This window comes from Chiloscyllium punctatum, chromosome 4 (genome assembly GCF_047496795.1).
Source record: "Chiloscyllium punctatum isolate Juve2018m chromosome 4, sChiPun1.3, whole genome shotgun sequence".
In the NCBI taxonomy this organism is placed as follows: domain Eukaryota; kingdom Metazoa; phylum Chordata; class Chondrichthyes; order Orectolobiformes; family Hemiscylliidae; genus Chiloscyllium; species Chiloscyllium punctatum.
In genome coordinates this window covers 23,290,367-23,316,943 of record NC_092742.1, presented here as the reverse complement: position 1 = coordinate 23,316,943, position 26,577 = coordinate 23,290,367, and the positions used below count along the sequence as shown (strand labels likewise).

The 26,577-nt window shown below is 39.7% G+C and overlaps 1 protein-coding gene across 2 annotated transcripts; it reads left to right on the top strand.

Annotated features, from left to right (window-relative positions):
- The first annotated feature begins 246 nt into the window (after positions 1–246).
- On the top strand, positions 247–22,848 carry ccnk (cyclin K). 2 transcript variants are annotated; one of them, XM_072568249.1, is made up of 11 exons: positions 247–555; positions 5,151–5,351; positions 6,085–6,166; positions 7,449–7,580; positions 9,895–10,000; positions 14,057–14,114; positions 14,256–14,425; positions 15,010–15,188; positions 15,371–15,404; positions 17,013–17,087; positions 20,002–22,848. In XM_072568249.1, the coding sequence occupies exons 2-11, from the start codon at positions 5,155–5,157 to the stop codon at positions 20,589–20,591; spliced, it is 1,623 nt and encodes a 540-aa protein (XP_072424350.1). In that variant the 5' UTR covers positions 247–555; positions 5,151–5,154; the 3' UTR covers positions 20,592–22,848. The 2 variants fall into 2 exon arrangements, with proteins under 2 accessions (XP_072424350.1, XP_072424349.1); XM_072568248.1 differs by having other exon boundaries at positions 14,036–14,114.
- Positions 22,849–26,577: the final 3,729 nt, after the last annotated feature.

Here is a 26,577-nt window from a genome sequence, read left to right as displayed (position 1 = left end):
TTGGTCCTCAGTATCGTCAATCAACTGGCCTGCCGCCCCACCCATTCAGTTTGAACCGTCAAAATGGCCCCGCCTCTTCCTTTGACCCCGCCCCTTCCCCTCCGCGGTTACCGCCGATTGGGCGAATGACGCCGGACCCGCCTTCCCAAGGCGGCTTTCAGTAGGCTTGGGGCGGCCGTCAATCATTTTACGTTCCCGACGGACACGGTCTCCGGGGTGGGGAGGAAAGAACACGGTTGCGCATGCGCACTTTCCCGTCGTTCGTGTGGGGGTGGTCTGTTCAAAATGGCGGCGCCCTGTCTGAATCGTTTGGGAAGTTTGGAGTGAAAGTGCCGGTGTCGGGGAGGAAGATCGTGAGCAGTTCCGTTTGTCGGCCCGCCTTCGTACTCTTCCCCGTTGTTTCCTCGGATCCCGCCGTAGTTTTTGAGACCGAACTAGTTGATTGTTCGTGGGGAAGCGACTTGAGCTGGGCGGTCGTGGAGAGAAGGAGGTTTTTCGTTTGATTGTGGAACCGAGCGTGGTGCAGTGTGAGGCCGGGCCTCAACACCGCCCGAGGTAAGAGAGCGAGCGAGGCGGGCACATATTGCTGCGCCGGAGTTACGTTCACTTTTGGGCTGTGATTTGCACCCGCCCCCCTCCCCTTCCCACGAAAGTGGAGCCGGCTGCTGGTTCGGGCCTCCTGCCTCTTCTGAGGAGACGGGGATCGGTAGTAGGGTTTATATCGAAGTTTCACATCTACTGATTGTACTGAGCCCATCACTTCATTGAAGTTCAGTGGACCTCTCCTCCCGCCCCCGGCCAAAATAAAGAGATGCGATTTGCAAAGAATCCTTTCGTGTCCTGTGGATAATTTACTTTTGAGCCATTGTCCGGGCAGCCAGCGCTAATTCCTGTTTTCGTTGTTTTAAGCGCAGGTGTTGGACTGCGGTGGAGTTAAAAATCACACAACACCAGGTTTTAGTCCAACAGTTTCGCAAGTGCTACATCTTCATCAGATGGTTGTGGAGGAGCATCATAAGATACAGACATTATAACAACAGGGTTGCAGTGTCATGGGATGTAATATCGAACAAATTTAGCTTAAGTCTGTCATATTTTAGAATGGTTCTTTGATATATAAATCCCATAACTTTTTTTCAAGTTGCATTCTCAGCACCAGGTTATAATCCAACACGTTTATTTGGAAGCACTAGCTTTCAGAGTACTGCTCCTTCAGGTGCTTCATCATTAAGAAACAATCCAGGTCTTTCAATATATAATTTCAGTTTCATCAATCTGTAATATTTTGCTATAAATTATATGTTATAAGCTTATACTCCAAAACCACCAGATGAAGCAGCTGCCCTCTGAAAACTAGTGCTTCTAAATAAACCTGTTGGACTGTAACCTGGTGTTCTAATTTCTAACTTTGTCCACTCCAGTCCAACACCAGCACCTCCAAATCATAACTAATATCATCATTCTAAAAGATGAAAGACTTGAGCTATATTTGTTTAATATTACATTCCATGCCACTGCAATTCTGTTGCTATAAAGTCTGTGTCTTATGATGCTGCTCCACGACCACCTGATGAAGAAGCAACACTTCAAAAGCTAGTGATTCCAAATAAACCTGTTGGACTAATAACTTGATGTTGTGTGATATTTAACTTTGTTTTAAGGAAGCTTTGTGTGAACATCTGGGACTGTTTGGGGCTAGTGCTGCCCTCCAGGTGGTATAAACTGCTGCTGTTGTGTCATTGAGGAAATCTGATAACTCGTAACACTGATTAATTGTGTAGGAAAACTGTGAAGTTATTTTTTATTTTGAAGATCAATTTGGGCATCTTTTGGTTGGAGCACACTTGCCACGTGAAAAATGAAAGAATTATGTTTCTGCATTGTTTCCCTATCTCTTAACACCATCCAGCTTTACAGAGTTCCAGGATCTTGACACTCAAATCATCATCCATTGAGCATCCTGAGTTAAGTTATTCTGCTAATGGTAACTGCTCCTTCTATTGTTTAGACCCGAAGCTGTGGACCTCCCTTCATAAATCTCCACAATTCTCACTCACTTTCTGAAATGAAAGCAGAAAATGTTGCAAATATTCAACAGGGTTGGCAATATCTGTGAAACTAGAAACTGAGTTAGCATTTCAGTTTATAGGAGACAGTGAGGTCTGCAGATGCTGACAATCAGAGTTAGTGTGTTACTGAAAAAGCACAACTGGTCAGGCAGCATCCAAGGAGCAGAAAAATTGATGTTTTGGGCCAGACCCCTTCTGATTCCTGATGGCCCCTATTTTTCATCATTCATATAAATGATTTGAATGTGAGCGTATAGTTAGTAAGTTTGCAGATGACCCCAAAATTGGAGATGTAGTGGACAGCGAAGAAGGTTACCTCAGATTACAACAGGATCTTAATTAGATGAGCCAATGGGCTGAGGAGTGGCAGATGGAGTTTAATTGAGATAAATGTGAGGTGCTGTATTTTGGGAAAGCAAATCTTAGCAGGACTTATACACTTAATGATAAGGTCTGAGGGAGTTTTGCTGAACAAAGAGACCTTGGAGTGCAGGATCATAGTTCCTTGAAAGTGGAGTCGCAGGTAGATAGGATAGTGAAGGCGGTGTTTGGTATGTTTTCCTTTATTGGTAAGGGTATTGAGTACAGGAGTTGGGAGGTCATGTTGTTTCTGTACAGGGCATTGGTTAGGCTGCTGTTGGTATATTGCATGCAGTTCTGGTCTCCTTTCTATCGGAAAGATGTTGTGAAACTTGAAAGGGTTCAGAAAAGATTTACAAGGATGTTGCCAGGGTTGGAGGATTTGAGCTACAGGAAGAGGTTGAACAGGCTGGGGCTGTTTTCCCTGGAGCATCGGAGGCTGAGGGGTGACCTTTATAGAGGTTTACAAAATTGAGGGGCATGGATAGGATAAATAGACAAAATCTTTTCCCTGGGGTGCCGGAGTCCAGAGCTAGAGGGTGCATAGGTTTGGGGTGAGAGGGGGAATATATAAAAGAGACCTAAGGGGCAACTTTTTCATGCAAAGGATGGTACATGTATGGAATGAGCTGCCAGAGGAAGTGGTGGAGGCTGGTACAATTGCAACATTTAAGAGGCATTTGGATGGGTATATGAATAGGAAGGGTTTGGAGGGATATAGGCCATGTGCTGACAGGTGGGATATCTGGCCAGCGTGGACAAGTTGGACTGAAGAGTCGGTTTCCGTGCTGTACATCTCTACGATTATGACTCTATGACGGGCTCTGGCCCAAAACATTGATTTTCCTACTTCTTGATGCTGCCTGGCCTGCTGCGCGTTTCCAGCAACACAATCTCATTTCAGGTACTCGCCCTTTATCTGTTTTTCTTTGTCATTCCATAAAACGTACTGATGATTGTTGTACTAGTATCCTGCTCAATGAGAGAGGAATTATGTTTCAACACTAACCAAGATCTTGGCACTTCCCTTATCTCCATGACTCAGTCGTCTTTTCTGCTTTTACTTGGGACCGTTAACATAGTGACATAGATGGTTGTTTCAGGAAAGGAATTACAAAGCTCTTAGGAGCCGAGGGTAGTAGTACATTCCTGAAATTCAAAGGAGCAGAAACCAGAGTTTGTGGAAAGCAGAAGCATTGTGGGGGTAGGGGTATGCGTATATGGCCTAATGAATTTAGAAAGGCAGCAAGGGATAATTCTGACGTAATGGAGAGAAGCTTGAAGTTTGGTTGTCGCACAGTTAGTCATAGAAAATGAAAATATCAAGTTTGAGTTTGCAAAATGTCAAGAATGCAGGTTTGCAAAGGTTGGTTAAATGGAACATGGTGGGGGAGAGAATGCTGTTTTCGATTAACCAGTTATGATACGTGAAACATAGGCTAGCAAGGTGAGCGTTGAGTAATAGAGTCTGAGGGTGGCAATGACCTAAAGAAGGGTTTCAGCAGTCAGTGGTGATCATCGACATTAAGTTGGAAATGTGCAGTCTTTGGGACTGCACTGGGAACAGAAACTATACTCTTACTGAGAGGGGTAGATGCAGTCAGTGCCAAGGAACTGATGATACCAAATAATATCCTCAAGTGTTCAAATCCCACACTTCCACAAAGTTCTGGAAGGGATTGAAGACCACTTAATTTGCTGAAGTTAACAAATGGACTAAAAATTTATAACGGAGACTATTTTCCTGTGATCCTTGATGAGTTTCTCCCTCAGCTGAAATAATAAAACAAAGATTGTGGGCTTTCTCTAAACCACTTAATCTGGAATATAACGTCAGCATTCTGTGGCATGATATCACAGATTTGTCAAAATAATCATGTCTTTCACTTAAATTAGTAAATAAAGTTAAAGTTGGCAAACTCATTTTTTTGTCATGCCATTTATTTTGAATGCAGAATTTAAATTGTTGACCATGATTTCAATTTTGTAGCGCAAACATACATACAGTTGACCTTAGTTCTTACACTTGGATTCTTTTCGTCAAAGCATCAGAGTTGAGTGATGAGGCCAAGGTTGTTTCCACGTCCAGGTGGAATCTGTCTATACCAGCAATTTGAGATGGGCTGAAAGCAAATCAGCATTTATTTTTAAAGACTTATTTCTTACTGTCTCTAATTGCTTTTACTTGATATTATTAATAACTTTGGCAACATTTTCCAAGCCAATAGAAAATGGAGACTGGCATGGTGAACATCAGCTGCTATTCACTGAGGCCATGTTGCACTGTTACTTTAAACTACCCTTTGAACTACAGAATCAACTCCTATTTGTGTTAAATCATGCAGCATTGAAATCTATTTTTCTTACAAAACAAGAAATTGTTTTGAACTTGAAGTGTTGACCCTTGTGCCAACTTCAATGTGGTTTCTGGAGGATCTAGTTTTGTGCAGTTTGATCATTTTATCATACAAAACAAAATCCCCGCAGTATTAAACAAAAAGCAAAACTGCTGATGCTGGAAATCAAACAAAAACAGAAATTGCTGGAAAAACTCACCAGATTTGGCAGCATCTGTGGAGATAAAGCAGAAGGGTCACTTTTCCACAAGTGCTGCTGAGCTTTTCCAGCAATTTCTAATTTTCCCTCTGCAGTACTATTTGCGATACCAATTATACGTTTGGCAATTGAACTTCTAAGTCAAAGTTTGTTTTCTGATTCTAGGTAAATGAAGGAAAATAAGGAGAACTCCACCCCAACTACGGCACTGGCAAATGCAGACCTCAGGAAGCCATGCTGGTATTGGGACAAAAAGGATCTGGCCCACACCCCATCACAACTTGAAGGACTTGATCCAGCAACAGAGGCACGCTACCGTCGGGAGGGTGCCAGGTTTATATTTGATGTGGGAACACGTTTGGGGCTGTATCCTTTTAAAATTTCTTCTTCAAAATTCATTAATTGAGGCGTGGATGGGGAGGGCTGAGAAACAGGATGCTTTCCTTGCCAACAGGTTGTTGTTCTTGTCTGGAACTTATAGAAAATACTTTTGATTATTGGTAAATTGAGCACATTGAGTAAATTTACATGGGATTGTTACAACTGATAATGAGGTATGTTTGATCCAAATCTCGGTGCTGAGCTCCTTAATAACATAAAATGCTGGAAATGCTCCACAGATCTGAACTCTTTTGAGAGAGGAACAAAGTTAACATTTCGGGTATCCTATCATCAAAACTGACAGTCCAGAGTAAATACTAAGCTACCAAAATTTGGGTTGTGCCCTTTGGATATGTGCCTTACTTCAAAGTTTAATTTTCTTCCCACTAACAAAATAGAAAGGAAATAGCAATGATTTTTGTCAGCACAATTCAGGGATTGAACATGGAATTTTCCATCTGTGTGACTGCGAGATGAACTGGTCTGGAAATGTGTAGAACAGGCCGAGGAGATCTAAAGTGTAAAACCTCCAGTGTTGACAATGAAATCAACATCCAGTTATTTGTTGTAATAGTACTTGTGCAAGAAGCATTGCCCCCTCTCATAGGTGTGTTTGGTACCCTCATTGCACCACCATCACATTCCTATCTTTCAGCTTTGTTCACAGTTGCTGAGGGAAATCATAACAAACTGAATATTTCTTTAACCAAAACTACAGACATTATGACACACTGGCCACAGGAATAATATATTTTCATCGTTTCTATATGTTTCATTCCTTCAAGCAATTTCCACGATATGTAAGTACTGACCGTCATTCCAAATGAAACTAGTGTGATGATAGCATTGCTCCATTGCTTTGTTATATTTTCCTGAACAACAATAAACTTCTGTTGAAGTAATTAATGGCATTACACAAGCACACTATAAAACAAACTTTCAAACCAAGCAACGTGAGGTGATATTAGTGCTGTGAATGAGCAGCTTGGCGTAACGGGTAGCATTTTAGGAACATTTTGAAGAGTGAAGGAGAGGTAAAAGTTTGGAAAGAGAATACCCGGGTGTGGAGCTGAGGCATGAACACCAAAGGTGAACGTATTTAAATCGGGGACACCAGAACTGAATGGAGCAGACAATTTGGGGCTAAGGTAGACTCCCAAGGGTACAGAGGACACAGTGGAGTTTGATTTTTTTTTGAGGGGGAGCATTTTAAATCTAGGCATCTACTTAGCCAAGAGCTGTCATGGCTCAGCAAGTATTAGGGTGACAGGTGGGCAACACTTAGTGTGAAGGTTGATGTGGACAGCAGTGTTGTGTATGATGTTAAGGTGTCCACCAGAGATTACCATCATCTTGAGGTGATGAGAGCCAATCAATAACTAAAACCATGTCGATGACTGCCAAGGATTCTGAAACAACTGACAAACTCCAAGCAATAGTATGAATCCTTGAGACTTGAACTATGTAAACAATATGTTTTAAGATTTCTCTTCCACCCACTTAAAGTATACATCTTATGACAAATCTAAAACAAGCTATAGAGAGCCCTTTCATTGTAATCTTAGGATGGAAATTAAGGTTGAAATATTATCCATGTTGGTATTGTAGAGTCTCTCTGTACACACTGGTTTTCTTGTCTGATTGTACTTGCCTGTTGTTTGTATCATTCAAAGCAATGTTCTGCATTGATTTGTACTCTGACAGGCCAGGCAGTTTGTCGCTATAAGTACAAACTCCACCAGTATCAGTACCATTGCCTGAGACACTAGTTATAGAGTAATATTGCCACAGGTTGAATAATTTACTGTTCAGTTGAAGGAAGGGCTTGGTATGGGATAATAAAAAAGCGAACAACATAATTCTGCAGTTTGCAGCCTCTGTCCGTAAACAGCACTGGTACGTTAAAAGAAATTTTGTATCAAAATTTCTTTGTGTTCTGGTTGGATGCATAAGGCCAATACCCGCTGATAGAATATTGTCTTGTTGAAGTACTCTTTCCAAATCAATTAATATTAGGTATCGCGTAAAGCTCCTAGACCTTAAATTGATGTATTTTTAGAATTTAACTTTCTTTTTTTTTAGGTTACAGGAGCCTGCTGCCTCTTCCTGGCTGGGAAAGTAGAAGAGACTCCTAAAAAGTGTAAAGACATCATTAAAACTGCTCGGAGTTTGCTAAATGATGTACAGTTTTCACAGTTTGGAGATGATCCCAAGGTTATTGCTAATTGTAGTTTTTAAAAATACATATATGAGCAATGTGGTGAGTCAGTAAAAAAAAAAGTACAACACAAGGAGGTTATTCAGCACATTATGTCTATGCTAATTGACAAAGAGCTACCCAGTATCAACTCCCCTTCCTGCTCTTGATCCATTTCTATGCAGGTCACGGCTCTTCAAGTAGACATGCAAGCACTTTTTCAATGTGGTGGGAGTTTCTGCCTCTATTGCCCTTTCAGACAGAATGTTCCAGTTATCTACCACCCTTTTAAGAGGAAAGATGTTTTAAGTACTAGAAAAATTGAGCTATATTGGTGTTCTCTTCTGTAGCATAGAATCATGCAGGTCCCCCAACAATATTTCGTGGAGTAAAAAAAGGTGTTGGTGTAAACAAAGATAATTTTATTCTGAATGTGATTGACTAATATTGAGTGTTCCTTGATGGAACAGTAAACCTATTTTTATCTTTACTGAACTGAAGTTGTTCTCAAGCTAAATATCTTTTCACTTATTTTTCTTAAGAGGATATTGTACATCTGCAAATTCAGTCCAAGTGCTCCTTTTGATCTGGTCCACAAGCTTATTTTGAAAAGGAAAAGAGGAGAATGGAAAAATAGAAGACCACATTTTGCAGAATAGGATCCAGAACATTTCTTTTGTGTATGAGAGTTTGTTTCGCTCAACTCATTGTGCTGTAGCTGCTTCTGCAGTGATGCTTAAAGATAAATGTGGCCCTCCCACTTTGCAGTGACAGACTGTTCATACTGTTGATTGGTGCTTGGACTCTATTAATGTCAAAAGCAAAATTACTGTTGGAACAAATAACTTCACAATAGGTAAGCAGAGAAATGCAAAACAAAAGTTTAAAAAGAACAGCAAATTTTTAAAAACAGCAATGGGACATTTTGTGCTCAGCTTGACTTGATGTACAAGCAATCCAGCAAAGCCTGATACCTTTTTTATTTTTGTCTGTGGGATAGATCGTATTGAATGGATGACCAATTCAGTCAAGAATTGTATTGTAAATGAATTTCTGAAAAAGGCAATTCTGTTCAGTATGTCCAGTGAAGCAGACATTTTCTGTATGCACTTGGTTTAGAGAAACTGTTCTTAGTCTGTTTACTCCATTGTCCACATATTGCAATAACATGACAAGAATGTACTATATTTTATCTTCCTCCATAAGAACATATGATGTCAGAGCAGAAGAAAGTAATTCAACCCATGGAGTCTGCTTCATCTTTCAATGAAATCATGGCTGATCTGATAATCCTCAAATCCATTTTATTGCCTTATCCCTGAAACCCTTGATTCCCTTAATGATTAAAAATCTGTCTATCGCTGCCTTAAATGCATTTAATTAACTGGCCATGAAAATCTTCTATAGTAAAGAATTCCACAGATTCACTACTTTCTGAGATTATGTGCTTTAGTCCTAGACTCTCCCACAAGGGAAAACAACCTCTCTGCATCTATCATGCATTCCCATTTATAAACCTATGTTTCAATGATTAATTTTCTGAACTCCATTGAGTGCAAGCCCCACCTATTCAACCTTTCCTCACAAGAAAATACTTCCATTCATGGAATCAACTGGACTACTCCAGTGCCATTAAACTTTGCTTAGATAAGATTATCAAAACTGTTCACAGCATTTCAGGTGTGGTCTGACTAATGCTTTATATGGTTTTAGCAAGATCTCCCTATTTTATTATTCCATTCCCTTTGAAATATAGATTTTCAATCCATTTGACTTGCTTATTAATGGCTGAACTTGTATGCTAGCTTTCTTTGACTCTGACACAAGACAGCTGAATCCCCTTCTGCAGGTTTCTAAAGCCTTTCCCCATTCAAATAATACTCAGCTCTTCTCTTCCCACTAAACTGCATAGCCTCCTGTTTTCTTATTATATTCCATCTGCCTAGTTTTTGCTCACACACTTGACCTATCTATGACGCTCTGCAGACTTCTTGTCATCCTACTACTGCTTGCTCTCCCATATATGTTTGTGTCAGCTGCAAATTTGATAGTGTATTCACTTTTGTGATTCTATTTTCGTTTGTTTTAAAAATAAATACTAATCTGTGGTGGAGCCAGCTCATGGGGCCAAATAACATATTCCTATTTTTCTCATTTGTACAGTAATGTTAAATCAAATAGTTTCAGAACAGATATGCTGTTTAGCAGTAAAACGCTATATGAAAAGGAATAATGTAGTCCTAAGAATGCATGTCATTACCATACTATAATTTTAAAACAGAGAATCCATGTTTTTACTTATTGTTTCTTTTCGTCTTGTTTTTAAATTAGGAAGAAGTCATGGTACTGGAGAGGATTTTGTTACAGACAATTAAATTCGACTTGCAGGTTGAACATCCCTATCAGTTCTTGCTTAAGTATGCTAAACAGCTTAAAGGTACTGGAATTAAATGTTTATGCAGAATCTCTGTAATTTCAATTTATTGTTTGTCAGTTTTGTTTTTAAACACTGATTAGAATGGAAATCATATTTCAAACAAAACTTAAACAGCTATCCCTTGAATACTATGTTTCTGAAGATAGTAATTGTAACAGTGTACATAGAACAGTACAACTCAGGAACAGGTCTTTTGGCCCACCATGTCTGAACAAACCATGATATTCAAAACTAATCCCATCTGCCTGTACATGGTCCATACCCCTCTATTCCCTGCCTATTCAAGTGTCTATCTAAATGCCTCTTAAACGTTGCTATCGTATCCACATCTACCATCTCCCCCAAGCAACACATTCCAAGCTTCTATGTAGAAAAGAAATCTTCCTTGCACATCTCTTTTAAACTTTCCCACTCTCACTTAAACCTATGCCCCCTAGATTTTGACATTTCAATACTGGGAAAAAGGATCTGACTATCCACCCCATCCATGCCTCTCACTTTATATACTTCTATCAGGTTGCCCCTCAACCTCCAATGCTCTAGCAAAAACAATCCATGTTTGACCAATTTTTCCTTTGTAGATAATAAACTCCAATCTAGGCAACATCATTTTTCGCACCTTCCAAAGCCCCCACATCCTTCCTATAGAGTGTTGGCCAGAACTGCAATAATGCTCCAAATTTTACTGAATTAGTTTTATACAGCTGCAACATGATAGGCTAACTTTTATACTCTTTGCCACTATTGCTGAAGGAATGCATGCCACCTTATCCACATGTTGCCTAAAGATCCTTCTTTATATCAATGCTCCTAAGTATCCTGCCACTTAGAGTATACTTTCCTCTTGAAATTTACTTCCCGAAATGCATTGCCTTACACTTGTCCAGATTAAGTTCCATCTGCCATTTTTCCACCCCAACCTTTGAAATGATCTATGTCCTACTGTATCCTTTGTCAACCTTCTTCACTATCCACAGCTCCACCAATTTTCTTGTCTGCAAGCTTACTTATCAGGTCATCTACTTTTTCATCCAAATCATTTTTATTTAAACAAGGTCTTGGCACTGATCTTGGCAGAACACTACTGATCACAGATTTCCAGTCAGAAAAACACACCTCCACAACTACTCTCTTTTTAAGTCCAAATCCATTTTGTACAAAATGTGGGGTGACAATCCTGGATTTTAAATCTTTAAATTTTCAAGAGATGTTCCATTGCTAAATTAGCATTGATTGAATTAAAAGTAGTCCCAGGTCTAGTTTGAATTAAAATAATCACCTGAATCTCATAACTTAATTCTAGCCTTGTTCACTTCTGAATTTGTTGTACGATAAACATTTCTAATAGTGGTTTGTTTGACTTGTACATGCTGATGTTGACAATGCTGCTTGCTATACAATGTTAAATGTTCACGCTAAAGGATTAGTGATTTGTGCACTGCTGCACACTTGCTGTAGTGATGGGAGTATATAAATGTAATGCATGCAGACAGATACAACGCACATGAGAATCTGTAATGTATTTATAAGAAGTAAGCTGTGCATGTTAACTCCGCAACCCATCAGTGTTTCAGCATGTTGTCCTCCCAATGTGTATTTCACTTTGCGAATGCGCATTCAAATCAGATACAAAAAGCCATGAAAAATAAACTGCGCCTGGCTTGCTTTTTCAATAGTGCTGACAGAACTTATTTTAATGTATTCTGCTTCTGAATTTTTAAAATTCCTGATAGTGAGTTTTGCTAGTTTCACCATTGCAAGCAATTTCTCTACAATTGCATTCCAGGATTATCATATCTAGTCAGTGGCAGGGCTTCCCCTAGTTGAGGCATGAGCTGAAATTTGTTCTAAATTGAAACAACAATGGCCGCTGTGGAGCTTCTCCCCACTCCCCTTGGCTATCTCACATTTTCTGCTGCGTCCCGTCTTATCTCATGGGTGAAGGCACCCCCCACCCCATGTCTGTTTTCACCAAAGGGACATGACAATTTTCGAGCCTTGAGTCAGGTCACTGGGAAAAGGTTCGGGAAGCACTGCTTTGTTGTTTAGTATGAGCTATATTTGAAATTGCTAAGGTTTGCTCGACCCAAAGACTTACCAGGTTATGCTTGATCACTACACCAATGTTTGAGCCATTGCATTTAATCTTTTGATTATTTAATTGTCTATATAGAATCAAAGCTTGCAATTAAACTCCATCTGCCATTTCTCTGCCCAGCTTTCCAACTGATCTATATCCCATTGTACTCTTGGATAACCTTCTTCATTATCCACAACTCCACCAAATTTCACGTTGTCTTGGTTCTTTGACTATATCTGTTTGTGGTTCACTTGTGGTTATTCCTCCACTCCCTTGTAAGGTTTTGATTTGGTTCTTGCTGGGACACATTTTCCTGGGGACTTAACCCTTCTGTTTGGCCAGTGTCCATTCTGTCAACTCAAACAGTGTTATTTGAGTATGGATAGGAATTGAAATTCCAAGTTATTTAGCTATTTAATTAATTATTGAAAAGTTTCAGGTTCATAACAGGCTTGACGGGATAGATGCACAATTGTTGTTTACCCAGGCTGCAAAACTAGAGTTGTGTGTGTGTTGCTGGAAACGCAGAGCAGGTCAGATAACATCTGAGGAGCAGGAAAATTGACGTTTTGGGCCAGAGACCTGCATCAGGAAGGGCTCTGGCCTGAAACATCGATTTTCCTGCTCTTTGGATGCTGCCTGACCTGCTGTGCTTTTCCAGCAATACACTCTCAACTCTGATCTCCAGCATCTGCAGACCTTAGTGTCTCAGGACAGGTATTTAGGACAAAAATGAGAAGAGATTCCTTGTCTCAAAGGTGTTTCTGGATGGAGGTTTGCTCGCTGAGCTGGAAGGTTCATGAACCTTCCAGCTCAACAAGTTCACCTACATACAAAAGCTCAAGGCTGAGTTACAAATCTCAAAACTCGCTAAGGTGTTTATGTTTGTATTTCCCCAACCCATCCAGTTGTGCTCTGTTATGAAATATGTTTAAGACTGAGCTCAGTTAATTTTTGGACATTAAAGCATATGGGAAAGTAGATCAAGGTATAAAATAAGACATGAGCTTAGTAAATTGCACTGCAGGCTCGTGCAGCCAAATAGCCCACTCCTTTTTTTTCTTTTTTCTTATGTGCACACTCTCAGGGTCAAGGTCATGAGCAAGTCACCTCAGTTGTTACATCTCTGGATTTCCCCCACCCTGTCTCTCACCCCTCCTATTTTACGTAACAGAAAAAAAAACTGGAGTTTGTGGCTATATTTACTGGTTGTTTTATTTCTTTCACTTATTGGCATAAACAGATCAGGGGCCAAACCTGCAATCTTCGTGGCTAAGTATCTGGCCTTGTGCATTTACCAGTTACATAGATTGGGGTTAGGAGCTGGTGGTGGTAAATCTTCTGCCATGAACATAAATCATGAACTACTGTTTTCTAAGAAATGCATGTTATGTGCATGTTTCTAAACATAGCACATTTAAGCATTTGAAGCAGGGTGTCTAACCTGCAGCCTGAATCACATGATTAGAGACCTAAAAATCTGACATTCAAAGCTTAGCATAATTCTATTTCTACTTCTAATTATTTAGTTTGTCCCAAATTACTTTTTTTTTTGTAACCTGGAATTTTGAAGAGTAATATTTTTAGAAGTAAAGGCAATTTCTAAATCTGAATGCCAAGGTAAAATATGACCTTGAGACATTTGCTGATTAATGGGGACATTAATTTTATAGGTATGCTGGAGGCTCCACGGGATATCAGGAGCCAGAAAGCTTGGGCGCACTAAATTAAATTATCAGCCTTTGGGCTTTGGCAAATCAAGACAGAGATTCTGTTAATACCTTAAAGGTTGGAAAGCTTTCAAATGCAATGTGAGAATAATACAGGCCAATTGCGCTTCAATGCCAGTAGGTACAGTTTTAAAATGTAATAGGAAAACTTAAGATCTTAGTCTTAACTCTTCTTTTCTTTTTTAATTCATAGGTTTTGAACTTAGAGGTTACACATAATGTTAGTCCAATTTTCTCTTTCTGCAGGTGACAAAAATAAACTTCAAAAGCTGGTGCAAATGGCTTGGACGTTTGTAAATGATAGGTAAGATAATTGTTTTTTAAATCTACTGTAAAATAAAAATGTAAAAGCCTATTTGGGCATTAAATGGATATATTCTAAGACTTTTAAAGGACTTTTATCTGTGAGCTTTTTTCTTATCCTAATGTACTTTTTGTCTTGTAGCCTGTGCACCATGCTTTGTCTGCAATGGGAGCCAGAGATCATTGCTGTGGCTGTGATGTACCTAGCTGGTAGGCTGTGCAAATTTGAAATCCAAGAGTGGTCAGCTAAGCCCATTTACAGAAGGTGGTGGGAACAGTTTGTACAGGATGTGCCTGTGGAACTACTGGAAGGTACAGTAAACAGTACAGATCACTAAGGCAATGTTGACAATATCTCTTCAAAATATGATGTGTTGCACACACATTTGCTTGTATGTTTCTAAAGCTTTTTTTTGAGGTTTTTTTATTAAAAAATGCTTTTTGTATTTAATAAGAGTAGTTTGATGTAGATCTTCATTTATGTTCTGGGGAAAGTTATCATTTTGCCAACCTTGTGTTTGTTTTCCAACATGCAATTGCTCTTTTAGACTGTAAGGGTTAAGATATAAACCTAAACTTGAAACAGGGTGGAGGGAAGAAAAACTTAAACCTGGTATAGTTTATGTAATAGTAGTGATTTTTAGTCTCTCAATAAACTAATCCAGTGCTTCAGTCAGGATTTGAAGGATTGATCATTTAATTGATATTCCTTTATATGGAATGAAGCTATTGTAAATATAAAATTAAGGTGCCTTGACTTGATAACCCAATGCAGTTGCTTTACGTTTTCCAAACTTAGATTGGTTTTCTACCTTGATCAGTTGTATAAAAGCTATATCCTTGACTATATGTTTCTCTACAGTTAAAATGACTGATGCTCTTTTGGTCTTGCATAGACATCTGCCATCAGATACTGGACCTTTATTCCCAGGGTCAACAACAGATGCCCCAGGCACCCCAGCCACAACTGCCAACAATACCAAGTTTGGAGCAACCGATACCACCACTGCAGGTGCAGCAAACCAAAAAACTTTCACCTCAGTCAACACCGCCTCGGCAGATTAAGCGCCCTGCAGTAAGTCAAACAATATAAATATATTATCATTTCTGGTCAAGATATATTCTTTGTGATTAAAGGTGCGGGCTGATAACAAAGTAAAGCATGCCATGATGCTCTGTTTTATTCTACTCAAAGTTCTACCACGTTGTCATGTTGAGTTTTAACTTTTTATTTATATTTGCTTCTTCCATAATTAGGTGGCTTCGCCAAAGGAAGATGGCAAGACAACCGGTAACGTTTTTTAGGCTTTAACCTTTGTTGTGCATCCTGCTTTGTAGTAATTGTACCATAGTTATGTCTGTGTCTCTTTCTTGCACAGGACAGTAACTGGCTTTGCCAAGTGATCCCTCATAGAAATTGCCAAATAAGTTTCATTTTATAAATGCAAACCAGAATTCATATAAATTTAACATGAATTAACAGCCAAATAATTTTAAATAAAAAGTATATTTTGCATTAAGTAGTCAACATGATAAAGTTACGTCTTGCAAGACCACAAGCACCCCCATTTACTCCCTGTATAAATATAACAATACATAATTACGGAGTCCCACAATATGGGACTGATCTTTATCAAACCGGTTAGGTCACGAGTCCTATACAACAATCGCATTCTCAGTAACACACTCTTCTGTGATTGTAACAGACCTGATGGAGTAACTACACCAAGAGCCAGTAACTGTCTAGTTCAGTTTGGCCAATTATGAGCCAGCTGTTTAGATCTCTGAACTGTCTTACAACTTCACGGTAACATAACTTTCTCGGCCTGCTTGTGTTTGCTTTCAAGTATCCCTGTATCATTTTTGGCCAAGTACAATCTCATTTTCTGAGAGAGATCTATTTCTTCTTTTGGAAGGATATGGTGTGTTGATCGTTTTGTTCTTATTTTCTCTCTTTTTATGTCTGCATTTGATATGCTAATTGCCTGTGGTCTCCTAGAGTTAGCGCTCCTTTGTACCTGCAACTCTTTAATGTGCAGCTTTCCTTGATGGCACTGCTTACAGGTCAAGGGTTTCTACGTTACGTAGAAAATACAAAATGTTTTCATGCATCAGTATTTCATATCAACCAAGAAGACTGCAAGTTCTACAAACTCTTAAGTCCTTTGCAAGCATTCTCAAAATTTCCAGACATTTCGTCACCCTACTAGGTAACATCTTTGCCTGGAGACCCACTGAAGATGTTACCTAGTAGGGTGATGAAACATCTGAAAATGAACCTTTCAGCTCAGCGAGCAAACCTACATCCAGGACCTCAACCTTTGCTACTAATCTTCTCAAAATTCTCAATGTCTGTGAAATTTATAATTTTTACAATTGTAAGTTTTCCTTACTGTTTCCAGGTCAATAGCCACCATAATTGTTTGTAAATGAGTGGATTGTCTGCCTGATTCAGAGCTCATAAAAGGGCAATATTTGTATGAAGTTAAAAATCGCACAACACCAGGATATAGTCCAACAGGTTTAATTGGAAGCATTAGCTTTCGGAGCGTCGCTCCTTCACCAGGTGGTTGTCAGCGGCACTCCGAAAGCTAATGTGCTTCCAATTAAACCTGTTGGACTAAACCTGGTGTTGTGATTTTCAACTTTGTGCACCCTAGTCCAACACCGGCATCTCCAAATCATGAATATCTGTGTGGTTTAACTTCTCATATAGGCATAGATGGATAAGGAGCTCATTTTACCTCCCTGAAAGCCATCCATGAACGTTTGCATTTTAACCTGGCAGTTTTAATGATTTTATATTTTGTAGAACTCCCCTTTAAAATATGTGTATTTATATTTCTCGTATATTTGTTTCGTAAATATCTGAAATCTGTATGTTTCTCACCTCCAACAGAGCTGCAGCCTCCCAAAATTCCCAAACTGGAAACCCCACACCCAGTATTGCCACCAACTACTCACCCTCCTCCAGGTGAGCTTTTTAAAATTTCTGCCAGTAAATTGCATGCACTGATCCTCCAATAAAGTAGTAAGTGCATCTGTATTTTTTATTTATTTGATTTATTAGCCATTTATTAGCTGTTTCACAGTTGGATTTATTTAATGTGATGGCCTGTTGTGGCTTATTGTCGTGTATTTTTGAGAGCAGACAAGAATGGATAGAGTGAGCACAAAGTTTCTTCCATTGGAAGACCTGAATTAATAACAATGCAGTTACAGTTTGGCAGATAAATAAGTTTGGCCTATTTTGTATGACTCCTAACTTCAACATCTGAAATGGTAATTTTAACTTTTCTGCTACTGCCGATGGGGAGTGGGTGATGTTACACTATCATAAGTTAATGCAATCACTACAACTCAAAATTTATTCACGACCTGTGAAATGTTTTGGGTTTGTGTTTCATAACTCCCCTTGGGTTTTCATGAAATTCAAGTCATTTCTGTATTTCCGATGTGGGCATTCCTTGCCATCCTTCGCTCATTCCTAATCTCTTCTAAGAAGATGAACATCAACTAAAATGGGATCATGTTTGCAAGTGGTTTGCTATAGTCCATTGCTTCACTTTGTATGTGCAAACAGTCATGTTTTATTGTTAGTATGGACTTTATCCTGTATTGCATGTTCTAATTACATTCAATTGAAATGCAGAGGTCATTTTGATTTTAAATAAGAATATTGGCCTATTGCCTTGATGTTAATTTAAGATAACGGGAAAACTACATTTGTTTTTAACCCACTTGAAGACAAGATGTTCCACACATTTGAAGTTGCCTAGCAACATTTGCGTTTTGCTACGGATCATTAAAAAGTACCATAATTACATAGTCATAGAGATGTACAGTGTGGCAATAGATCCTTCAGTCCAATTCATCCATGCCGACCAGAATACCCAACCTAATTTAGTCCCATTTGCCAGCACTTGGCCTATATCCTTCTAAATCCATTCTATTCATATGCCCATCCTTAATGCCTTGTAAATATTGCAATTGTATCAGCCTCCACCATTCCCTCGGGCAGCTCATTCCATACACACACCACCCTCTGCATGAAAAAGCTGCCCCTTAGGTCCCTTTTATATCTTTCCTCTCTCTTACCTTAAACCTATGCCCTCATGTTCTGGACTCCCCTACCACAGGGAAATGACTTTGTCTATTTATCCTATCCATGCCCCTCATGATTTTATAAACATCTGAGGTCATCCCTTAGGCTTCATCGCTCCAGGGAAAACAGCCCCAGCCTATTCAGCCTCTCCGTATAGCTGAAACCCTTCAACCCTGGCAACATCCTTGTAAATCTTTTCTGAACCCTTTCAAGTTTCACAATATCCTAGCCGCTACATGACCTCCCAAATCCTGTACTCAATACTCTGAGCAATAAAGGTAGGCATGCCAAACACCACCACCACTGTCTTATGTACCTGCAACTCTGCTTTCAAGGAGCTATGGACCTGCTCTCCAAGGTCTTTGTTCAGCAGCACTTCCTAGGACCTTACCATTAAGCGTATAAGTCCTGCTAAGATTTGCTTTCCCAAAATGCAGCACCTTGCATTTATCTAAATTAAACTCCCATCTGCCAATCCTCAGCCATTGGCCCATCTGATCAAGATTGTGATGTAATCAGAGGTAACCTTCTTCAATTCCTTGTCACCGATTATTTTCATACCATTTTGTCTTTGACTACTCTCCCGGTATAATTAACTTTCCACATTCGAGGAAATTCTTTCTTTTTAGAAGCAAAGATATTATGTCTCTGGTTTTTAATGCTTAGTGAGCTAGAAGCCTACCTAAATGATTATGCTGTATCACGTTTTTTTTGTTTCTACCTCTGTTCCCAAATTTCTAAGTAAATCATTTTCCCTGAACCATAGTTCCTTTGGCTGTGACAGCTTTGTGGTGCCAATATGGCCATCATAAAATCTGAAGCTGCCCTGATGTGCCTCCATTGTTTCAGAAAGGAGCATGGTAATGGATATTTGGCTGTTCATTCAGTCACCTGTCTAAGGATGTTAAAATCCACTGTTATACCATTTGAGGTAAAATCAGTCAAAATAGGTTTGCCGTAGGATTTTCCTGGCTTGAGATGTTGTTTAGATACACCTGGTATCCAAAAAGACTAAACCCATGAAACTATACTGTAATTGTATCAAACTAATGAAGATGGTGAAAATGAGGAATGCAAAAATGACTGATCTCACTAGGGTATTATCTGATCAGGTTTAACTCCCTCGTTCGAGTACAGTAAAGGGAAGTTAGTTAGCTCAGTTAGCCAGGAACTTGGATGGGAAGCTGGAAGGAGGCAGATTCACATACTGCTTTATGGTCACAATTATCCTGAGTCAATGCAAGTGTAAAAGGTCAGCCTGTGTGCCAGCTTCAGTTATTAAATAGTATATGAGGGTGAAGGCAAAGTAAGGTTCAGCCTTAACACAACCATTCTCAAAGACAGACTGACATTTTTTTTATTCTCTCATGCTACTTGGGTGCTGCTGACTAGGCTAGCATTTAATGCTGGTTTCTAATTGCTCTTGAGAACGTGGCTGTGAGCTGCTGCCTTGACTGCAGGAGTTCAAAACCCCTTTTTATTTCTCAAATGCCTCCTCTTCCATCTACCCAAATTCCTTGCTAAGGTGTGATGCACTGATCATGATTTGGTACCACCCCTAAATTGTATTCACGGCTGAGAGTTGTTGTTTGACCTGATTGATTGCACTCATCTATTTTTGTTTATATCCATTTCTGCTGCCTTCTGAGACTTGCCTCCACTTTTCTGCTCCCATTGCTCCCAAGAATAAGGGATTGTTGCTTGCTTTGTTCCTATGTGAAATTGTTCCACATTTGTTTCGTACTTGAAGTTAAAATGTGCCCTTTTTTTTTCCAATTTGTAGAACGCAAACCATCCATAAGTACAGGGACCAGCATCATAGAAAGTGAACCACCTCCAACAGGAAATGCCTCAGAAGTGGCAAAACCTTCCATCCCACCACCTCTTCATCCTCCTACTGTACACCAACAGCCACAGATTCCTCAACGGCCTCCACCGTCTGCTGCTTACATAATGGGGATGTCGACAACAAGCTCCTACATGTCTGGGGAAGGTTTCCAGAGTCTGCAGTCTATGATGAAGACTGACGGACCCTCGTATGGAAGCATGCCATCTTATGGACCTCCAACTCATGTCCCTTACCATCCGCACGTGTACCCCAATCCATCTGTGCCTCCTCCCACAAATTATCCACCTAACATCCCCCCTCCTAATCCAGGATATCCCCCACCAGGGTACAATCCTACTTACCTGCCCCCTCCCCGAATTCCCCCTGCTCATACGGTGCCACCTCCACCAGCACTGGGTCTTCCGCCAACCAGTTACCCTCCCCCCACAGTACCGCCTGGGGGGCAACCTCCTGGACCACCACCGCCGCCACCACCAGGCATGCCACCTGTGGCCGGGCTAACTCGAGGAGGTTGGTTGAGGTAATGGATGTTTGGACTTTGGTAATTGTCAACTGTAATTTGGCTTGTCAGAAGGTTTGGGGTGGCTCAAAATGGTTTTGATAGTCTTATGTCCCACATTTGAGTGGTGGTTGTTGCAGATGCAAATTATTGAACAGATGTATATACTACTTACATTTTATTTTCTGTCATACGCTGTCATTTTGAGGTGCAGGTGAATGAAGAAGACTTTTTCCTTTTGCACTGATGCCTCATCTTTTGTGTTTAACCACATTTCTGCCCCTCTCCATCCCAGCCAAATATGCTCCTGCTGCTGTTGTCTGCAGTTAAAATAAACCTGCCCTTGAAACAGTCAAGTGAAATCAGTGACCAGAGGTTTCATAATATGTTGCAGAACCTTTCCTCTGCTTTTCTCTTTTCTGCTTTTTTGACTTAGTGTATCACAATTAGAACTTGTGCTGATGTTGATAGCTCAGGTATCTTGGGTTGTTGAGCAAGATAAAGAACAACTTAAAGGAAAGTTGTGACCCTAGGTTTGTACTTTGACCTGTGATGGGTTTGTTTTTAATGTGGGTGCTGATGGGCTGTGGAAGATATGATTTGAATTGACTTTGATTGTAGTGACTTCCACTACAGATTACTAATCTCTATTAAATATTGCTGTTACTTGAGAGCAAGTAAGAAAGTGTTTTTTGAATATTTGTGCTCTTGCCTTATAAAGACAGCGGTAATAAACATGTTCTTTCTTTGCTCTCATTGGTTATTCCTCATCCATCAGCTCAGATAATTAGTGCTGGTAGATTTTAAGCCATAGAGAGTTATCACTATATATTATTATCTCATTTGGGAGAGTATCATCAAGGCTGGTTGAGAAGTGATCAAAAGCCAGCAAACAGTCAACACTATAGATTTTCCTCTTCATGTTCCAGTGGAGAATTTGTGAAGCCAGTTATGTGAGCTCTGTCCTGTCTCAAACTGCAAATGTTTAATTCAAGGATCTAATGTCATCAACAATACTTTGCATCATATGTCGATTCATTTAAACTTCAACTCTTGTGTGGCTTCTCTCTTACCATTGTGTCTATTGTAAAATTAACTCTTTCGTCACTAACTTCATGTTTCAAGTTAGAATCATCTGACTGGAGGGAAGATATGGGTTTAGACATGATAGTTTAGGTACAGGTGGGCTATGGTGATTCTTGCATTTTCCCATCATTGGTCCCCACCCCTCTATTTCTGTGCTGAGACAGAGATTTTGGTTTGTTCCCTCAGTGAGCATACTACCCCGGATGGTGTCAGTAACTATTGTCCCTTGGGGGTTGTCAAACCCATGCAATAGTGGCCACTCATCATGATTTGCCAAAATCTTTCTCACTGTCATGCTCACTCTGTGTCGGACATTCTCTCGCTCTCTATAATTACCCGCCCCACCCCACCCCAGTGCAAGGAAGCCAGTTGTCATACTCGAGTTGTTGTAACAGCTGTACAAACTGCATGAACACTGGCTCTAACTGTTAAACCATCAGGTTACATTTTCATTTTATCACCCTGTTTTATCACACAACTAGTTGGCATGTTTTATTTTTATGTGGATTGATTTGTTACCTTGAAGAGGTGGAATTGATCTCTTGTTACTTTATTAAGTTGTTTATATTCCCAGAACTGCTGCTTTTCCAACCTCAAAATTGTCTTTCAATAGAAAGACTAGAAAAATAATGTCTAGGCAAGATAGCCTTGGCTGTGAACTTTGGCTCCTGGTTGGAGAAAATAGGCCTGCACCACTGCTGCTGCAGTTAGGACTGTTTCCTTGGTAATATATGCTGGTGTTCAAAAAGATTATAATTGTATATGAACTTAGTACTAACTTTTACAAGTACAATGCAGCAGTGCATTGGTTTATGCTGGTCAAATTATTACAGTTCATTGATTTATGCCGATCAAGTGATTGTTCCAGTCAGTATCTCAGATGTACGCTGACAAGATTCATGCTTTTAAGTTTCAGTTGGAGCACTCCACCTGGACAATTGGGAATTTTAAACTGGTCTGTTTATTTCATTAGTTTAGATCCTCTATTTTTCCAGTTGTCTGTATAACTTGAGAATTCTTTGTAATTTACTCTTTCTCTGTAGACGATTTGTCTATAGGTAGAATTAAGTTTATTTTTCCAAAAAGTGTCAAAGCCTGAATGTAACATATGAGGTTGTACTGTGAGCTGGGCATTGTCCAGAGTATTGTACATTTAGTGGCTAATTGCAGCCTAATAAATTTGATATTGGAGCCAATTTATCCTTTTTCATGAAAAGTCCTTTCATTGTTCCTCGCCTGTATGTGAGGTTTAATGTAAGTTTGGAATATCTAATCATTAGGTCTAATCATTAAGTCATGAACTACTAATCTGCACACTGCTGGACATAACCAGTCTGGTAAGAAAGAGAATTAGCAGCTGATGTAGAACATATCCAAACTGAATGCTTCTCCAATCTAAAGAAAAGATATTTTCCCAAGAACACAGTCACTTAAATTTACTGTTTCATTTTTGGATTCTCTTGCTCTTTACTCCATCCTGCCAGGACTTCCTTTGTAGAAATTACTGGTTTTTGTTGGATGCAGTTCTGTGGGTACCAGTGCTTGCATGTTTTCTTGCCTAAAACACCCCTCGTAATTTCCAAGGAATATGTGTTGGCTGCTTCTTGGACCCTGGCTCCTGAGACTTTGCGTTCAGATCTGGTCCAGCATGCTGATCCAAATAAAATCCTCTAAAATAACTATGGACACTCTCAAGCCAAAAACTCGCTGACAATACAAAGCTGCACCTAATTCAGCACTACAGCAATTTGAATCATTTGTTACTGAAGCACTTGGTGTGCATTCAGCATTGTTGCTGATCAGCATAAAAATATTCAAGTTATTGTCGGTTACTAGTATAAGCCATCAGTTCAGCTATAGCTGGGATAATTAATGCAGTTCTGAGCACCACATTGTAGGAAGGATGTGAATTTATTTGGAGAGAGGAGGGAAGAAATTTACAAAAATGCTTCCAGGGATGCAGTTGGGACTATTTTCCTTGGAAAATGAGGCTGAGAAGGATCCAATAGAGGTAGATGAGTCTTGATGGGGCAAAGTGTTCTTACACGTGAAAGGATTGAGAACAAGAGAGCACATTTAGAAGTAATTGGCAAAAGAATCAAACTGTCGTAAGAAAAAGGTTTTTCCATGCATCAAGTGTTTAGGGTCTGGAATGCACTGCCTGAAAATGTGATGGAGGCTGAGAACAGAGGCATTCAAAACGACTTTAGACTCCTATTTGAAAAGGAAGAATGAGCAACATTACATGGAGGCACTAAGTGAATTGCTTCTTTGAACCAGTACAGAAATGATGGGCTGAATGGTCTCCTTCAGCACTGCACTACTCTTATGATATGCATTCATCGTAACATTGGATTTGGAAAGTCCATCTTTGGGCATCATTGATTTAATCCTAAATCTGGAAGACAAGCTTTGTGTATCAGCAATATGACTATAATAGCTGTTAATCACTCAGTTACAGTGTCCAAAGGTGTGTCTTGCCACATATACAAGATACACTTTGGACACTTCAGTGGGTGCTGGCAGCAATTCAGTCACTTAGTTTTATAACTTATTTATCGTTAAACTTTTTAGTTGTGCCCCTTGTGTGATTATAGGTTTTCAGTTAATGGCAAGGCAAACAAAATTTGAAAGCCAAGAGAGAACCAGGGAGTTTTCATCCTGCCACACATGATCCTCTTAATGTGGGAGGGGATATGAGTGAGTGGTAAACTACTCTTTGGTTTGCAGAACTTCTTAATGTGTGCTCCCAATGAGACAACAGAGATTGGAGAATCTTCAGCAAGCTCTTTATTTATTTCCCAAAAACATCCCAGAATGGAAAATCTCTGGTTTGTGTCTGCAAGTTATTCCTCAATGCACTGTGTGGATCAGGAGAACTGATAGCAAAATTCTTGTGTTATATAGCAGATTTTTTTTTCCCAAAGAAAACAAATCTTTGACCTTGAATAAGGCTAAATCAGAGTTACAGGACTAAATTAAGGAGCCCTTTCGAAGATGTGATAACATGATGACAGATTAAGTAACCTCTTGCCTTATAATTCCGTGGTTCTTGCTGCATTTCCAATGTTTTCTACACTTTATTGCTGATCACCAGTATTCATCATTTTGTTATTGCTTCTGGGAGAGCTGGCTTGATTTTGGTCCCAATTTATCAAAATAATTCCATCTGCATCCTAACAAAACAAAAAGACCAGTGAAAAGAAACAACCAACAATCTGAAGAAAATGTCAGATGCTGCATGCTATCTAATCATTATTTTGTTCCTAACCTGGTTTCAAACAGGGATCCGTAGCTAACCTGAGAATGCAACTTTTTTTAAAAAAAGGATTTGTGATTTACACATGAAAGAAGTGAAACTATCATGGTATTCGAACAGATGAAAAACTCAACATGTTGACAATCAAGGTATTTTTCAATGTATAATTTCAGTTACATCACACTGTAAATTTTTGCTATAAATTCTGTGCCTTAGAATTGGGTCCTCCACTAACACCTGATGAAGGAGCGGCGCTCTGAAAGCTAGTGTGCTTCCAATTAAACCTGTTGGACTATAACCTGGTGTTGTGTGATTTTTAACTTTGTACACGCCAGTCCAACACCGGCATCTCCAAATCATGACACTTTGTAATGTGTACATTAATACAGCAGGGGGCGTTTTGGTACTGTGAAGGTGGTAAGGATGAGCAGTTAGGATTGCTCTTCATTTTTCTTCATTCAAATCAACTCTACTTTAGGAACAATCAGAAATAGCAGATGTGACTAGGAGTGATTCTTAGCTTAATTCACTTTCAAATTTTTTGTTCGCCTTGTTAGCATCCAGCTTCCCCTTGTTCCCACATAGGGGCAACAGTGATGGTCAGTGTATGACTAGAAGCCCATCTTGAAGCTGAGTGAAAGGGGAACATGAACCTGAATTCATTGCTGGGTATTGATCATCTGCTTGGGCCCATCTTCAAAATTTAGTGATGACATGAAGTTCAGCAGCATAGTGAGCTATAAGAAGGTCAGTGATGAACCTCCAAGAGAGTGTAATAGTGATTGTAGCACTACAGGTCCGCTGTCTCATTTGGGAGAGATGACTCAAAATGAATTTAACCCGAGAGTCACCGTGCTTCAGATGAGGAATAAGGTTAAGAAGGCAGGGCCTTCATGATGGCCTCTCCCAGTGTGAGTATTGAGCATGCTGTTGGTGTCACTCTTCATTGCAAGTCAGCTATGCAGCCAACTGAACCCCAGTGAAGTGTATAAGGTCAATGGAATGGACTAGCATGTTGCAAATGAAATTTAAAGTAGAGGGATACGTACTGATGCATTTTGGTTGGAAGAACAAAGAGGCAATATAACATAAAGATGTGAGAGTTGCTATTCTCCATGGCTGGAGCCCATCTTTTACTCCCTTTCATTTTCTGGGTAGATAAACGAATAGGAAGGGTTTAGAGGGATTGGGCCCTGTGCTGGCAAATGGAACAAGATTAATTTAGGATATCTGGACAGCATGGACAAGCTGAACCAATGGGTCTGTTTCTGTGCTGGCCTCCGTAGCCAGTAAACAAGTGCAGGAACTACCAATAGTTGTGGAAGAATGACCTTTAACTCAGTGTTTTCTACCATTCTCTTCCCTCATTCTTAATTTAAAATAATATGTGTTAAGCGTAGCACTGATAAATTCAATTATTGCAAGATAATTCACTGCTGGCAATTTAAACTTCTGAAATGCTTCAGATTTTGCTCCCAAGTTCAGAAAGTCATTTTAAAAATAAAGCCATCTGTTTTGACCATTACCAATTAATGAATCGGTTTCTGCACCCATTGTTGCTTGGGCTATTACATCCTCTGTGTTCCCCTTAAGAATGACAATTGTGTGATGTACCAGAGGCTTGACTAGCCTTTGGTTGGACAAAATTAGAGAACTGATGGTCATT